This window comes from Rhineura floridana, chromosome 11 (assembly GCF_030035675.1).
Source record: "Rhineura floridana isolate rRhiFlo1 chromosome 11, rRhiFlo1.hap2, whole genome shotgun sequence".
Classification (NCBI taxonomy): Eukaryota; Metazoa; Chordata; class Lepidosauria; order Squamata; family Rhineuridae; genus Rhineura; species Rhineura floridana.
In genome coordinates this window covers 55041528-55058418 of record NC_084490.1, presented here as the reverse complement: position 1 = coordinate 55058418, position 16891 = coordinate 55041528, and the positions used below count along the sequence as shown (strand labels likewise).

The 16891-nt window shown below is 44.9% G+C and overlaps 1 protein-coding gene across 1 annotated transcript; it reads left to right on the top strand.

Annotated features, from left to right (window-relative positions):
* The first annotated feature begins 1016 nt into the window (after nt 1-1016).
* Nucleotides 1017-3254, top strand: HEXIM1 (HEXIM P-TEFb complex subunit 1). The gene has a single exon (XM_061591127.1). The coding sequence runs from the start codon at nt 1974-1976 to the stop codon at nt 3051-3053; it is 1080 nt and encodes a 359-aa protein (XP_061447111.1). The 5' UTR covers nt 1017-1973; the 3' UTR covers nt 3054-3254.
* Nucleotides 3255-16891: the final 13637 nt, after the last annotated feature.

Here is a 16891-nt window from a genome sequence, read left to right as displayed (position 1 = left end):
ACTGTCAGGAATAGAACCAAGAGTACTGGCTAATAAATACCCTCAACTTTAATCTGCTGCCACTCACATAGATCTTCCATATAAAAAGCAACAACAGAAAACAAGAGCCCAGTCTGTCAGTCTTTAACCACTGGCCCACAACCCCTTCCCAGCCCTCCTATTACATCATTTGAACTAGCGGGAAGGCTGACATTGTCCCTTTAAGACGGAACTAATTTCTAACTTCGTTTGTTTACAACTCCCTCCACACTGATCAATCACCGTCATAGGTTAACGCAGCATGTGTGTCTTTGCACAATGAAGTGTCCTTCCGCCAGCAGGAGCTTCCAACCTGCCTTTCCCATCCAGATATTTTTCGCCACCAGATGACATCTCTTTTCCCTCCAAATACTCGAACTCTTAGTATAATTCCGTGGTTTTAAGCCAGTGAACCATTACGGAATCCTCATAATCTTTAGAGTAGCCTCGAACTACTTTTTGGGCACTACCATTTTTTTTAATTACGGGGAGAATCGACGAGCTTTTTTCCCGCCATCTCCCTTATGAAAAATGAATAGCAGGAGGTGATATTCCTCCTAAGATGTGCTCTATACAGACTTTTTGGAGCTGTCCGGCCACGACAAGCGATTTCAACACCTACGTAAACTGATGGTATATTCCATTTCCCACCTCTTTCACAGCCTCCTACTACCCACTTCTAATTGGCTGGCCGAAGAATGAAAGGCGGTCAGTATAGCCATTCATACCTTAGTTGTTTAAGAGGCCTATCAGAGAGCGTCTCGTTCTTCGTCCAACCCTCCTTGATGGTTGATTGGCTGGAGAGCGCTGTCTCGCTTTGATTCTGGGAATCGTAGTCATTGTGTCGAGAGCGAGCTGTGCAATCGATCGGACAAGGAAACAACAAATCCCGAGATACCTTGAGACAAGGGAGATGAGAAGCGGCTGCGCACTGTGATGTGGGGGCTGGCTCGTTTATATAAGGCGAGGCAGCGAGCTGGGAGTAGCAGTTGAGTACTGGAGGCGCTTGAGTGAGGGAAGAGAGAGGCTCGAGGAGGGGTGGGGCTAAGTGCGAGGGGGTGGGTAGTTCGAACGTTGGGTGTGCGTGGAGAAGTTAACCCGTTCCCACTTGAGTTAACTATTTACTGTCTGAGGCGGAGCTTCGTTTTAACCCGTTCGAGGCTGGACTAGGATAGTTTTTTTTAATCTGTTGAAGCTTGGGTCGGATTTTTTTTCTTGCCAGCCTGATTATTTGGTATCGGGACAGCTTTTAACTCCTCGGTGCTCGACCTGGAGCAACTTTAACCCGTGAGTGCCTGGATTGGGACAATTAACTCTTCGTTGCCTGCACTAGAGAGGATGCTTGCTGTTTAACCCTTCGGTGGCCTCTTTCATCTTTTGGATTTTTTTTTTAGCTTGTAAAATTATTGTTTACAAGTTGCTTTCAAGGGGGCGTAGAGACTCTGTTGCCTTGGGACCTGTGCCTGCTCAAACGTATCCTCCCCCTAACGTTACATTTCCAGATGTGCAAAGTTGCCATACAGCTGTTGATGTGAGGAGGAGAAACAAAGACAGAGAAGAACTGGTTCTTCAGATCCTGCCAGTGCTGTGAGAATAATGCAAGTTTAAAGGCCTTTGGATGACGGACCGCTACTAAGTTCCTTCTGCAAGGGTTAACAGTGGCAACACTTGTGAGAACTTGGGGTGACAGCAAAAGCAAACTTGTGAGAACTTTTTCGGGATTAAAAGTGACTGAGAGGACTGCACAGAGTTATAAATGAAGGCTAGCACATGAAGGGTTAAAGACGTTTGGTTCCTGAGAACTTAAAAAACTGTCAACCACAGCAGCAGGACACAAAGGGTACCTTGGTGACACCGTCACCCTTTAAGGAACAAGAGGGAACCAACTCCCTTGGACTTAAAAACAGCACCAAAAATTGTATCTTGGGGAGAGGAAATTGCCAAACAAACCAGCAATGGGTGATGCTGTCCTCTCTGCCAATCAGCAGCAACCTAATGGCAGAACTTCTTCCTTCTCCCCCTGCGGGGATGCAAGTAGTGGAGACAGCATTGGAGGGGGAGCTTTTTTGGTGTCTCCACCTACCAACCGGGAACTGCTCCAAGAAGAAGAGATGGACAGTAGGTGGCAACCGAGAGAAACCAAGCAGCAGGATGGTAGCCCAATGAGTGAAGATGATGCCTGCTTTGATGCAGAATGTGCCACTCCTCTAGTTGGGAAAAGCCGAGGTTTGGGTGCCCCAGCAGGAACCATTGGTGAGGTTGAGGACCAGAATTGTGGTGCACCTGCAGGCATCCAGGAGCCAGGTAATGAAGAGCAGCTCAACCTTCAGTGTCAAGGCTATTGTGGGCCTCTTGACCAGAGATGCAGGCCCCAAGCTGGGGAAGAGGAGGAAAAGCAGTTGGTCAAAAAGAAACATAGGAGGCGCCCTTCCAAGAAGAAGAGGCATTGGAAGCCTTACTACAAGCTAAGCTGGGAAGAGAAGAAGAAATTTGATGAGAAGCAGAGCCAACGTGCTTCCAGGCTACGGGCGGAGATGTTTGCTAAGGGGCAGCCAGTTGCACCGTACAATACCACACAGTTCTTGATGGAGGACCACGACCAGGAAGAGCCAGACTTGAAGACTGGCCTCTACCCCAAGAAGTCTACCACTAAGTCGGATGATACCAGTGAAGAAGACTATGTGGAAGAGGAGGATGGTGGTAGTGATGGGATGGGAGGGGATGGCAGTGAATTTCTCCAGAAGGACTTCTCCGAGACATATGAGAGGTATCATGTTGAAAGCCTGCAGAACATGAGCAAGCAGGAGTTGATCACAGAGTACCTGGAGCTGGAGAAGTGTCTTTCCAGGATGGAGGAAGAGAACAACCGTCTGCGGATGGAGAACAAGAAATTAATGGGGGACTCGACGGAAGACCCCGGGATAAGTCAGTTAGAGCAGGAAGTGGACAGGTTGAGAGCTGAGAACCAGAAACTCTTGAAAGAGAATGAACTCAGCAGACAACAAGAGAAACCTTTTTCCAAATTGGGAGAGTGAAACCAAGGAATTTTCTAGGGACTTGTTGAACGGGACAGAAAACCTTCCCCCAAATCAGAATGCAAGAAGCTATCTCCATATTGTGTGTGTGTATGTATATACATATATATATAGATATATATATAAGACAGTGGACTTTTTTCCTTTTTTTGGTGATTTAATCAGAATAAATTCATAACCTCATATTGTTTTTGAAGATAGCTCTAACATAGTGTGTGCTCTTTTTTAAATTATGTGTAATCAAGGGGTCTCTGAATGGGGTGCTTTTTAAAAAAAAAATCAAACAGATTATCCAGCATTTATGGGAGAACTTTTTGAAAAGGACATGTGACTTGTTATAACTTACATTTGGAGTTTCTTCTAAAGGAGAGACTAAGTGGGGGAGGGGGAGAAGGGAAGTGACAAAAGGAGTTGTAAAACAGTCACATTCTGACAAAAGGATATACAGATTCATGCTAAGAGTTTAATAAACTTGAGGACATGTCAGTGTAATGATTCTGGTGTGGTTTCTAGAAAAATAATTCAAAATATTTTTCCTAGGTGGAGAATATTGTGAATAATTTTTCCAGGTGACATTTGGATTCCATTTCTTAAAGTTTTAATGGAAAATTAATTAGGACACCTGGTTTTAAGCCATTGTATTGGTTTCCTAATATAACCATTCGCTATTAGAGCTCCTTTAATTTGCCTTGTGCCTTATTTTACCATGTCTGCTTTGAAAGCAAACTCTGTTCCCTTACTTTGTTTGGCCTTGCAACAAGCCTATGTGGTGGGTCACTGTTGCTCCCATTTTACGTTTGGAGAGCAGAGAATGGAAGAGTGTGACTTGCCCAGAGCGAAGCTGGGGTTTGGAAATCTTGCTGTTTAACTCCTAATTTTCTATCAGATCTAGAAGTGATTAATATGAATATTGTTTATGGAGATATAGCCAGCATCCTACAATTTTAATAGTAGTCCTGTACTAGAGAGATATTATAGGCTGGAAGGAGTGGCATGTAATATCTTGCCTTTTTAACAAGTTTTGGGGCATCACATAGCCCATTCTGGGGTGAGGGGGATAATCAAGGTCTCAAAGATCCTACTTCTCTGGCTGTGAAGATCGCTGAAAATTTGGGTGGGGTAAGGACAGTTCTGTGGCAAAGGGTTTTGTTTTTCACATTCAGCAACAGAAAAGGATTTTCCCCTAGGGCTAGTGGATCAGGATTTGTGCTCACACTCAGTTGTTTGTTCTCACTTTTTCATGTAGATTGGCTCACTTGCTTGAGCCATCTTGACAGGTCAATTAAACTTATGGGAAGGGCAGTAACCTTTAGGGTGGGTGTTCTGTTTATTCCTCGCTTTATTCCTTGCTTGCAGCAAGAGGGTTGCACATGGTCTGTAGGAACACTTTTGCTGTGGTTCTCTGCACACTATGCTTGGGCATGTGTCTCTTTTGAATTTGGTGCAACTCACTTCCAAGTACGCATGAACAGGATCTTGCTGCAAAGCCCCTTCTATAGTTGCCATCATGTAAACAGTTTTCACTGGCTTATCACTTTATCACTGGTTACATTTCAAAAAGTAGTGTGTGGAAGTTCCTTTGTTCTCCTACAAGTTTTATGGCAACATTGCGGAAGCAGGTTCTCCTTTGAAAAATAAATTAAGGAGCCTTGAGAATTTAGAAATAGTGCACTTGTGAGTATTTGGGGGGGCAAGGTGAGTGGAATATCACATTTCTAAAATTGTCGCTCAAAAGAATCATGAAGCAATTTTTTATTAATTTATAAAATTTGTTACCAGTTTTTCCAAAGTGGGATTGTTTTATAATAATTCTATAAAATGCATCTTCTTGTTCTGTAACACTGTTTCTTTAAGATTTCTTCTGCTCTGATGAATGGGACAGTTGCTGGACTCCATCTCCCATTGGCTCCAGGCTACATGGCCAAGGTTTGGGGATGATGGGGAGTTGTAGTCAAACATCTTGGAGAGCTTCAAGTTCCCCATCCTTGTTCTACCTTATACTGGCCCCAAATATAAAGGACATCAACCTGATGCAGACATAACGTCCAGTTTCCAAACCACAGTTAAGTGGTTCTCAAGAATTGTGCTCTTCTTCCCTCTTGTTTGTGAATTCCCCTCTCCCCATAGTTCTTGAAGTTAACCATGCTGCTGTGCTACATCTGCATCAGCATGTACCATATGTTGACTCCAAATCCATGTTTATAAATCCATTAACACTGGGAAATATGCCGGTGCAGAAGTAAGGCAGCACTCTTGTTTAGATAGTTGGGGGGGGGATTCATGTGCAAGAAAGAAGGAGTATATAAGTCTGTAGGGCACTTCCAGTTTTTTTTCATATTGTCTGATCTCTGAACCCTGGTTATTTCTTCCCAGGGACAGATCAGACCAAGGTCTTTAGGGCTTTTTTTTCTGCAACAAATTAAAATTGGCTTAATAGCCTTTCCCTAGGAAACTCTGCTGACCATTGATCTGGGTTAAGAAGCCAAGAAATCTCTAACCAACAGCTCTCAACACTGTAGCCATACTGCAATTCCCAGGTTTCTACAGGACAAGGCTGGGGGAATCTGGGCTCTCAGATATTAACTACATCTCCCATCGCCCCTATGCTTGGCTGTGCTGGCTGAGACTGATGGGAGCCAGAGTTCAACAACACCTAGAGGGCTGTGGGTACGGAGTCCCTGCTGTACAGGAAGCCACAGCAATTATAGTCTATAGTATGGGTAGTTGTTGCCAAATTAGGTACCCTAAAGATATGTTACCCTTTTTTCAGAGCTTGGAAAAGTTACTTTTTTGAACTACAACTCCCATCAGCCCAATACAGTGGCCATGCTGGCTGGGGCTGATGGGAGTTGTAGTTCAAAAAAGTAACTTTTCCAAGCTCTGCCTTTTTTAATGAGGAGCAGGGTATATACAGTAGGCCTATAGAACGGGTTGGAAACGTGGCCTTCCAGTTAGGGTTGGGCTTGCATCAGCCCCAGCCAGCACAGCCAATGGGCAGACGTGGCGGATCTAGCAATGTCTGAAGGGCCACAGAGTCCCCATCCCTATGATAAAAGAAAGGAGCAGTCTTTACTCTTTTGACACTTTATGCTGGAGAATGCCCCTCCATTTGCCTGTATGGATGCTACTGTTGCACACCTTTGTCTTTGGCAGCAGAACCTCTTGCTCTGCCTGCGTGTGCTCTTCCCTGAACAAATGGGAGCATCTGCACCTTGACCTTCCTTACTACTAAGGACTGGTGGGGGCAAGTCAGCTGTAGCAGCTAGCCGTTTTGAGGGCCAATGGTGAGATACAAATAGTTGTGTGAATAAGTGCTGTCTGCTGAGGATATACAGTGAAAGATGCCTGGGAATCTCTTCGTGGGGGCAGGGGGGGAAGTGTGTTCAAGGAGTGGGCTGGAAGAACCTCCCTGGTGGTTGCCATCATAGCCTTTACTGCAGTAATGGGCAGCCTTCTGGATGTGGCTGGACTACAACTCCCATCATCCCTTGTTCATCGGGCATGCTGGCTGGGGCTGATGGGCGTTGGAAGTCCCAATAATATCTGGAGGGCTATAGGTTCTCCACCTCTGCCCTGCTGTCTGCCAGAATGAAGGAGGAGTCACCCAAGCTTCAGAAGAGGTGGCTGCTACAGGAAGAGGGGAAAGTTTCTTCAAGCAGGGGCTGACCACAATCCCCATGTTGCAGAACTATCCCCATTTACCTGGAAGGAAACCCCATTAAGCTTAGTGGGACAGCATCTGAGTAGGCATGTGTAAGATGGCAGTGTCAATTTGTTGGGGACAGGCAAAATTATCTTAAATGGAATAGAAGTGGGCAAGAGGCCATCAGTGGGGGGGGGGAGAGATGAGAATAATGGCAAGAACATAAAAAGCTTGGGGACTGCAGCTGGGATGGCCAGAAAAGAGTGCCATTACACTTTTGCTTGTGTGTTGCTTTTTAAAAAAATTAAGTTTTTATTGACTGCTATAAAAATCACATAAACACAAATTGTTACATAAAAACATAGTTCCAAAAGGAAATCAGTGTATGAGTTACATGACAGTTCACGGTAATACAAACACAGAAAAAACTAAATTTAATATCTGAAATAACATTGTTATTGTGTGTATTGCAAAGATATGTCTGGAAAGAAATGCTATGAGAACCTCTGCTTCTAGAGCAATGGAATGTGGGGCTCATCAGTAAGGAAGCTGTTGTGTAGTTGGTGTGTAGCTCATGGAGCAAAGGACTGGGCAAAACTAATTAACTGAAATATTTCATATGGTGTAGGGTGTTTTTTCTAAAAAAAAAACCCCATTAATTCAGAGTTTCACACATCTGTGAATTTCAGTACTCGCAGGAGTTGTATTAAGTGATTTTTATCCAGCCCATCTTTTTCTGGTGTAAGTTGTATGAACACATTTTTCTGTTGCAGATACTGAAGAGCTCAGTGTAACCCTTAATCTTATTTCTAAATCAGTAGAAAGATGGTGTAGTAATACTAGATTTCTCCCTTGGGTTTTTCTTTCTTTCTAGGAGTTGGGCAAGAGCTGTCTGTGCCTTGTTCTTGACTTTGTCTTGCTCTGTTTTGTGTCTTTGAAGCAACATGTGAAACTCAGTAGGGAAGGATATTGTAAAAACTGTCCTCTTTCATGGTGGAGGGAGTGATTGTACTAGAGCTGGCCACAGGCGGAAATAATGAGCGATGTAGGAGGATGCAAGCTTTTGAGTTACACGAAACCCTTTTGCATTTGTAACCTGAACTTTAATTCATGTTATTTTTATTTGTTCTGTAATTCTCGGGTGGGGAGGAGGTTGAAAAAAGAGGGAAATGTTGGGCATGCTATCTCTGTTTGGTTAGATACCTCATCCCTTTCTAGCTGCTGGCTTTGGGGAGTGGGGCAACTTGTACCAAACTTCTGTGCATCCACATGTTTTTGTTACGTGATTCTTAATTTCTCAGAGCATTGGGCAGCTGTTCCTTGTTTCCTTTATAAACACCGGGCTGCCTCCCTTCTCTGTCTTCCCATCAGATTGGAGAAGTCCTACTCTTCAGGGGGTGGATGGGAAGAGAAGATAACCCAGCCTGCCCACTCCTTCAAATGGCAACCTCTGCCTGCCCTTTCACCTCTTTGGTCATGGAGTACTTAGGCTGTAACATGCACCAAGTTTTAAAATGTAGAAAATAAAGGTACAGCTGTACTGAGTGGAGGTTGAACCATTAGGGTAAGGGGGCACTGCCCCACCAGCCTCAGTCTATCCTCAGCCAACCTCTACCTGTCTGCCTTCTTACTTACAACCAGTCCAGAATGTGAAACTGCCTGGGAGCTTCCTCCTCTGTCTCAGTGATGCCATTATAGAAATCAGCAGGAAGGACAGAACTATTTGTTTATTTTATTACATTTATAGCCCACCTTTCCTCCAAGGAGCTCAAGGTGGCATACATGGTTCTCCTCCCTCCATTTTATTCTCCCAACAACCCTGTGAAGTGGGTTAGGCTGAGTGACAGTGATTGGTCCAAGGTCACCTGGCAAGATTCATGGCTGAGGGGGGATTTGAACCCTGGTCTCCCATGTCCTAGTCTGACACTCTAACCATTATACTACACTGAATTAGTTGGCTCTACCTGTCATTGGATCTGGCTCCTCCTACTGTTGGCCTCCCTGGATTCCACCCTACCAGTGCCAATGGGCACAAGCCACCACTGTTTTTACCCCACTATTTGCCCCTTAGGGCCCCAGCCCCACACCTAAAGTGTAGCTTGCAATAAAATTGAGAACTGTGATGTAAAGGATGCTTTTCTGCACTGGCCAAGGACTCTGTTCCGGCCAAGGACTTTGCTCACTGGGTGGCCATGGGCTCTTTGTTATCAGACCAGGGGTGGGGAAAACCTTTTCAGCCTGAGGGACGCATTCCCTTCTGGTCAATCTTCTGGAGGCTGCATACCAGTGGGTGGCAAAAATGGGTAGGGCTAGACCCCACTCTCCACCTTCCATCCAAGCAAGCAGGAGCTATTATCACAGTTCAGCAACATGTTCCAGCCAGGTAGAATGACTACAGGGCACAGAGCAGGGTCAGTGGGAGATGGGGCTTGGTGTGTCTGTGCTTGGGCAGAGTCCTGAGGGCTGGAGAGAGAGGCCTGGAGGGTCACATTCACTCCCCTCCCCCCAGCCTGAGGTTCCTCATCCCTCAGATTGCTGTTATGGTAATGAAAGGGGGTCGTCCTAGCGTAAACCAGCCTGAACTCCTGGGAGGACAGCGAGGAGGATCACGTGGATAAATCTGTGGAAGGGCCGTGGCTCCGTGGTGGAGCATCTGCTTTGCACGCAGGAAGGCCCCAGGTTCCGTGCCTGCCAGACTCGGTATAAGGCAGTTTCCTAAATATTCTAAAAGCAAGGGGACATAGCTCAGTGGTAGAGCATCTGCTTTTCATGCAGAAGGTCCCAGGTTCAATCTGCAATGGCCTCTTCAGTTAGGGCTGGGAGAGAGCCCTGCCTGAAACCCTTGAGAGCCTGCTGCCAGCCAGTGTAGACAGTACTGAACTAGATGGTCTAGGCACCTTCCTCTGCTTGTAAGCAGGCATTTGCTAGCTCACTGGAGGCAAGTTTGAACTGCCCTCAGCAAGCAGGCAGGAAAGCTTGTAAATCAGGAGAGTGTTGGCTCTCCATGTCTTCATTGCTGACAACTATGAACACAAGCAGGTGAGCCATGCAGCTTTTTGGACAAGGCTAGAGCAACTGATTGCAGCACACAAACCTTTAGCTGAAACTGGGCAAATTATAAATGTAAAAACCTCACTGTGGAAAATGAAGGCAGTGGCAGCCAGCTGTAGCCCGAAAGAGCAATCTGTAAAAGGAAGGCTTGTCTTTGCTTGTGTTTTGCAAATCACCTGAAAGGGTGGAACCTGATGGGTCTCCCTGAGGGAGGGATTTCATAAAGCAAGTTCCACAGAAGAGGAACTTGCTTCCGAAAGCACTCATTGGAGCTGAGCCCTCTCCACATGGTCTCAGATTGCAGGGAGGCTTATCTGAATGCAAGAGAGTCTGAGATGTAGTTTGCCGCCCCTGTTTTAAAACTGTAATAAAATTTCAGAGGGGATAATACTGCAGCTCTCCAAAAGTCCTGGAATGTGAATTCAAGACAGTTCATAATATTTATTTCTTAATTAAGAAAAAACAAATAAAGCTAATTGCTGAAATGGGGAGTAGAAAAAAATTGTGAAACAACGTTTTTGAAAGGCACGTGACAATAATGTGAATGCGTGGAGTGTAGAGTAGGTTGTCCCTTACCTTGTTTCTGTGAATCTTACAAAGGAACAGGAGGAATGCCTGTCGCAGGGTTAGAATGAAGCTGTTCTACCTGCACGATGCAAAAGGAGGTAGTAGAATTCTGTGTCATGGTGGGTAGAAGAGAGTCTTTAGCCCTGGCCTTGACTACGGATGCCCAAGGGGAATCCATGGCACATGGGTGTCTTTTTACCAACTTTGCTGTGCTATCTGTGTTTTCTTTGGGAGAAAGATAACTTTGCCACTATTCCTCCACACTCTGGTAATGTCCAGGTTATTGTTTAAGAGCACTTTTATCTTGCCCTTCTTAGTATGATCTAGTCTTATGATTAATGACTTCATAATCTGCTACCATAGCTGCTGTGGTTTCTGTTTATTTTTATCAATAGATGATAATTAAGTATTCATCATAACTTGTCTAGAACATATTTTGCAGAAAGGTGAGATTTAAAAATCTTTCTGAAAGCTCCAGTATGTTTTTTAAAAACCACATACACACCTCTGTGCATGTAGTGAACTAGTTTACACGAGAGGAAGGAAACATTTCCCTGATCTAATTTACTAAATATAGGGAGGATGTTCTTTCTTGGGGGTGGTGGCTTAAAAACATGACTCCCCCCTACAAACAGTATGAAGTGATACAGTCCAGAACTGTATCACTCATGTAATGTGTGGAGCATCTCTTTCCTTACAGTGTCCTGAGCTTGCCTTGCCTTTAAGAGCTAGAATTCACAGTGAAGGGGCTGAAAAAAATCAAGGTATTCAAGGAAGTGTAAACCTATCCCCTTCCTTCCACATTTCTCACACCAAAATGTTTCATGTTGATGTAAGTCTGAAAGCTGCCTTGCTGCGGTAGATGTCCGGACCATATAATCCAGCAGGGGTGGTGGATAGATTAAAATGGTCCACCCCCAGAGACTAATGGAATCCACTGTATTCCGGAATGCCCTGGGGGAGTTCCCAGTAGATACAGCAGGTGACCCTGTTGAAGCCCTTGTCGTGCGATGGAACAAGAGGTGTCGGGCTCTTAACACAGTTGCCCCCGAGTGCCCTCTGTGGCATTGTGCAGCCCCATTTGCACTGTGGCACACCAATGAACTAAGGGCAATGAAACAGCCTGGACAACAGCTAGGCAGCAAGTAGCAAAAGACACGCTGTGAGGCTGATCCGACACAAGTAGAACATCATAACCATGCCTCCATTGCATCCTCAGGTAGCCATCCAGTGGAGCTTTTTCTTATTGTCAGGGGTCTGTTGACATCAACTCCAGCAAATAGTGTTTTCGACTCTTCAAAGGCCCACTGCAAATTGTTTGCAAAGCACTTTGAGGGTAAAGTTGCTCACCTCCTTAGCAATCTTGATGCCCCATCCACATCTACTGTAGTCCCCAGTAGGAATGGGGTTCGCTACCTAGTTCAGATCCACTTGTATTCTGATAGTCCGTTGCTCAATCCCGATCTGCCAATTTTTTGTTTCCACTTGCTTTTGCCCTTGCCAATTCAATCTGCTTGGTGGGAGGGATTGGCAGCAGAAAAGAAAAGTAATTTTTAGCATAAATGCTTATGTAAATCCATGGAAGTTAATGGAGAATAACGATGTAATTAAGAAGATAATTACATAAAATCGGGGGGGTGTGTGTTAAAAAGCCGTGCCGATTACAGCTGCAGCCTGCCGCAAGAAACCAGTGCCGATCCAAAAAGACAGCAGACTGTTGGATTCAGTCAAAATCTGGTACTAAGGCCTATTTAGCAGATATTCTCCCCCATCCCTAGTCCCCAGTGAGGTATCCAGTGCAACATCTGCTTCTTGGGATCAGGTTCAGTTGATGCGGTCTGATGATGTGGCCAGCAACATGTCCTCTCAACCCTTGCCTTTCTTAGCTTATTAAAGCTTGCTGAGGGGGTTTGACCAAGTGGATCCAGGGTGTGGTCAATGCATCGTTGTGGGAGGAAGTGGTTCCAGCTGCCCTGAAAGAGGCAGTGATTTGATTGCTCTCGAAAAAGCCCGCCCTGCACCCATGGGCTTGTGACACCTACCGCCTGGAAGCAAATACGGTAGGGCCCCACTCATATGGCGGGTTACATTTTGGACCCCCGCTGAAAAGCAAAAACCACCAAAAAGTGGAACTCATTGAACAGAATGGCGCGTGACGCCTGAGAACCACATAAAAGCAGAACAAACACCGTATGAGTGGGGCTTTAGTCTAATTGAGACTGCTGCATTAGCAAAGCACAGTAAAGTGGGGCCCTACGTACCTTCTTTTTAGGGAAGGTGCTAGGGAATTTTATTTTATTTATTATTTATTTTATTACATTTGTATATCACCTCATAGCCAAAGCTCTCTGGCGCAGCAATTGCAAATACTCTTGGATGAAACAGATTATCTTGACCCATTCCAATCTGGGTTCAAGCCTGGTTATGGGACTGAATCAGCCTTGGATGATCTTTATTGGGAGAAGGACAGGAGGAGTGCGACCCTGTTATTCTTACTTGATCTCTCAGTGCCTTTTATACCACTGACCATGGTATCCTTCTGAGCCAACTTGGTGAGATGAGTACCAGAGGCACTGTTTTACAGTGGTTCCAATCTTATCTCCGGGGTTGTTTTCAGAGAATGGCATTGAGTGATTGTCTTTCAGCCCCCTTACAGTTGTGCTGTGGAGTGCCGCAGGGCACTATCTTGTGCCTGATGCTGTTTTTATATGAAGCCATTGGGAGCAGTCATCGGGATTTGGGGTGAGGTATCAGCAGTATGCTGATGATACCCAGCTCTATTTATCTGTAACATCTGAATCAGGAGAGGCTGTGCAAGCCCTGGACCACTGCCTGGACTCAGTGGTGGGCTGGATGAGGGCCAATAAACAATGTGAATTCTAGCAAGACAGAGGCGCCGTGGATTGGTGGTTCCTGCATTCAGATAATTGGTCAGTTGCCTGCTTTGGATGGGGTCACACTCCCTCTGCAAAAGCAGGCCCATAGTCTGGGGGTGCTCCTGCATCTATCTTTGTTGCTAAAGGCCCAAGTGACCTCAGTGGCTAGGAGTGCCTTTTACCAGCTTTGGCTGGTAAAACAGCAGTGGCTGTTTCTGGACTGGGATAGCCTGACCACTGTTGTCCATGCACTGGTAACCTCCAGGCTGGGTTATTGTAATGCACTCTACAACCCTTGAGGTTGGTCCAGAAGCTGCAGCTGGTGCAAAATGCAGTGGTGCAACTACTCACTGAGGCTGGTATCACCAACATGTCACCCCACTGCTGAAAGAATTGCACTGGCTGCTCATTAACTACCAGGCCAAGTTCAAGGTTCTGGTTTTGGTGTACAAAGCCCTATACAGCTTGGGACCAGGATGCCTGAAAGACTGCCTTAACCCTTAAATACCCAGTCAATCACTGCACTGTGCAGGTGATCAGGAAGTCTGTTCCACACAACATAGGAAGCGGACCTTTAGTGCTGTGGCACCTACCCTTTGGAATTCCCTCCCCTTAAAAATTAGACAGGCACGATCTCTGTTCTTTTCAGCACCTACTGAAGGGCTTCCTTATTCAACAAAACTTTTAAGTACAGACCTTATCCCAGTCTGCATCTGTGTTGGAATTATTATTTTTAAGTTTTTTTAAAGATGTTTTGTTTTAATATATTTTAAAGTCTGTTTTTTAATATGTTTTAGAGTATTTTTAGTGTTTCTGTTTGCTGCCCTGGACTCCTCCTGGGAGGAAGGGTGGGATATAAATTTAATAAATAAATAAAGGATTGGCAATACCTTGGTACTGGCACTAACCAAAATGGAGACAATAGTCAAGAAATCAAAAGAAGTCTAGGACTGGAGAGGGTAGCTATGAGAGAACTAGAAAAGGTCATAAAATGCAAACATGTATCACTGAACACTAAAGTCAGGAGCATTCAGACCATGGTATTCCTGATTTCTATGTATGGATGGGAAAGTTGGACAGTGAAAAAAGTGGGTAAGAGAAAAATCAACTCATTTGCAATGTGCTGTTGGAGGAGAGCTTTGTGGATACCATGGTCTGCGAAAAAGACAAATAATTGGGCGTTTGAATAAATTAAACCAGAACTATCACTAGAAGCTAAAATGATGAAACTGAGGTTATCATACTTTGGACACATAACGAGAAGACATGATTCACTAGTGAGGAAAGAGATTTCTGATTAAGGCCTTATAACTCATAATATAGAAAAAGACAATAATGCTGGGAAAAACAGAAGGAAGTAGAAAAAGAAGACCAAACATTAGATTGATTCCATAAAGGAAGCCACAGACCCCAACTTACAAGATCTGAACAGGGTGGTTTATAACAAATGCTACTGGAAGTTGCTGATTCATTCACTTGAAGGCACATAAAAAATGGAAATGGACTGCCTTCAAGTCGATCCCGACTTATGGCAACCCTATGAATAGGATTTTTATGGTAAGCGGTATTCAGAGGGGGTTTACCATTGCCTTCCTCTGAGGCTGAGAGGCAGTGACTGGCCCAGGGTCACCCAGTGACCTTCATGGCTGTGTGGGGATTCAAACCCTGGTCTCCCAGTTCGTAGTCCAGCAATAAATTAATAAAAATATTTCCCTCTCCCCTGGTGGCCAGACAGATGCCTCTGGGGAATCTCGTAAGGAAAGCATGAAAATGATAATAATTCTGTGTAGATTCCTACTGTAAGGGCCAAGTGTCAGCAGCAGGCATCACTGAGCACCTATCAAGCCCACATCCCTGCAAAGGGCCCCACTGACACTCATTGGAAACCCTTGCTCCTTGACCTCTATGCTATTGCTGTCTGCTTTCACCTATCATCTCTGAACATGCACACAGTGACAATGAGGCAACAGCAGCAGCATCCTCTACCTATATGGTGCTCTCCTTCTGAGTGGTTGTATGGACTGGGCCCAGAGGAAGATGGCAGGAAAGGGCGAGTGGGCAGCAGTACCTTGGAGGAGAGGAGGGGAACCCACAGAGGGCAGTTTGCCCCCAAACCCCCTAATATCTCAAACTGGCACTGCCCACCATAGTCACCCAAAGCACTGTGCCTCAGGAAGTTCCATTTAGCTTCAGAGGCTGTTAGCCCTTGATAGAACAATCCTCTTATCAGGGTGGGTCTTCTGGCATACCTACCTTGGAATGGAGCATCCACAGTACAGTTTCATTGCTGTGTAAGAACTACCAAAACAAGCCCCTATGGCTGTCCCTCAGGTGTAATTAACCTCCCGAGCTAAGCAGCAATGATAATCTCTGCTTCTCTTTCTTTCTTTGTGGGCTGGTTCACACAAGCACATCTGTCACTCCGGGGATACAGCGTCAATGATGTGGATGCACCTGTAAATTAGCAACCACAGACAGAACTTGTCATGTCACCTCAGATACAATAGCTATCAATGGAGTCGCTCAGTGCACACCTTCCATTGTGAGTCATCAAGTGATAAGAGATCAAGTCATGCACATGCATGTGTGAACCAGCCTTTCTTCTGTATAAGTTGGTTTTTATAGGGTGAACTGAGAAAAATGAAGCACAATTCAAAGGGCTGAGCCCTGCTATTACCAAAACACCTAGGGCTGAGCCCCAGCTCACATTAAGTTCCATCTCCCTTCCACACACCCTTTATACATACAGATATACACACACCATGGTAAGATGTTATTTAGTTACCGTCTAAAGCAAGAGCTGGCAGAAGGTAGATTGGTAAGGTTTGGCATTTCTTTTTCTCTTGTAGACTTTTAGAATTACTGATCTGTAACTCAGGTGTAGGTTTGTTGTACTTGTATGTGCATGCCACCTCAGGCCACAGTTCATGGGGTGCAGTAAGTAGTTGACTCCACCTCCAGAGCCACCATTTTGTATCTGGCCCTGCCTCAAGGTACTGTTTTCCCCCTGGCACTGGTGAGTGGAGTTCTAGTAAAAAACCCAAGTGGATCCCACAATCCCGAAGTCTGCTCAAGCCTGATTTCAAAGAGATGTGTTGCCTGGTTTCTCCATACTTCTTTCCTCAAAACATCCATTTCCCAAGTGCTTAGTCCTCTCCTATGGTTAGATTCAGCGATTCCCAGTTCCTGCCAAATGTTGCACGATATTTTAGCTTTTACAGTGAAAAAGATAGGAAAAAGCTATCGTGGCTGGCTTTCTTAACTGGCACTGTTTTTGTGCCTTTAAATAGCATGCTGACATGTATTAGAGGAAGATTTTCCTGGCATGTAGATGAGGAAAACACTTACATAATTTCTCCAAGTCAGGTGGCTGTTAATCGCACAGGAGCAAGGTCTGTTTAAAAAACAAAGCTGGCAGCCCTGAAACCAGCAGGAACCCAATATTCTTTAAGTTTGCATAATCAACAGTGCTTGCAGAATTTTGACATCTGTTAAAATATCTGAGTCTCCTGGTTTCTTAGCACAGAGTTCTAATTTTCCTTGAAATGACTATTATTGTGTGTTCCTTTTCCCCACCCCCAACTCCCCATTTAGCACAAAGATTGGAAATTGTTTCCTGGATTTCTTACCTGCCCTTCACCATCAGGTCCCAGGTACAATACTGTATTAAAATACTATAATATTTAATTTTAATATTAAAA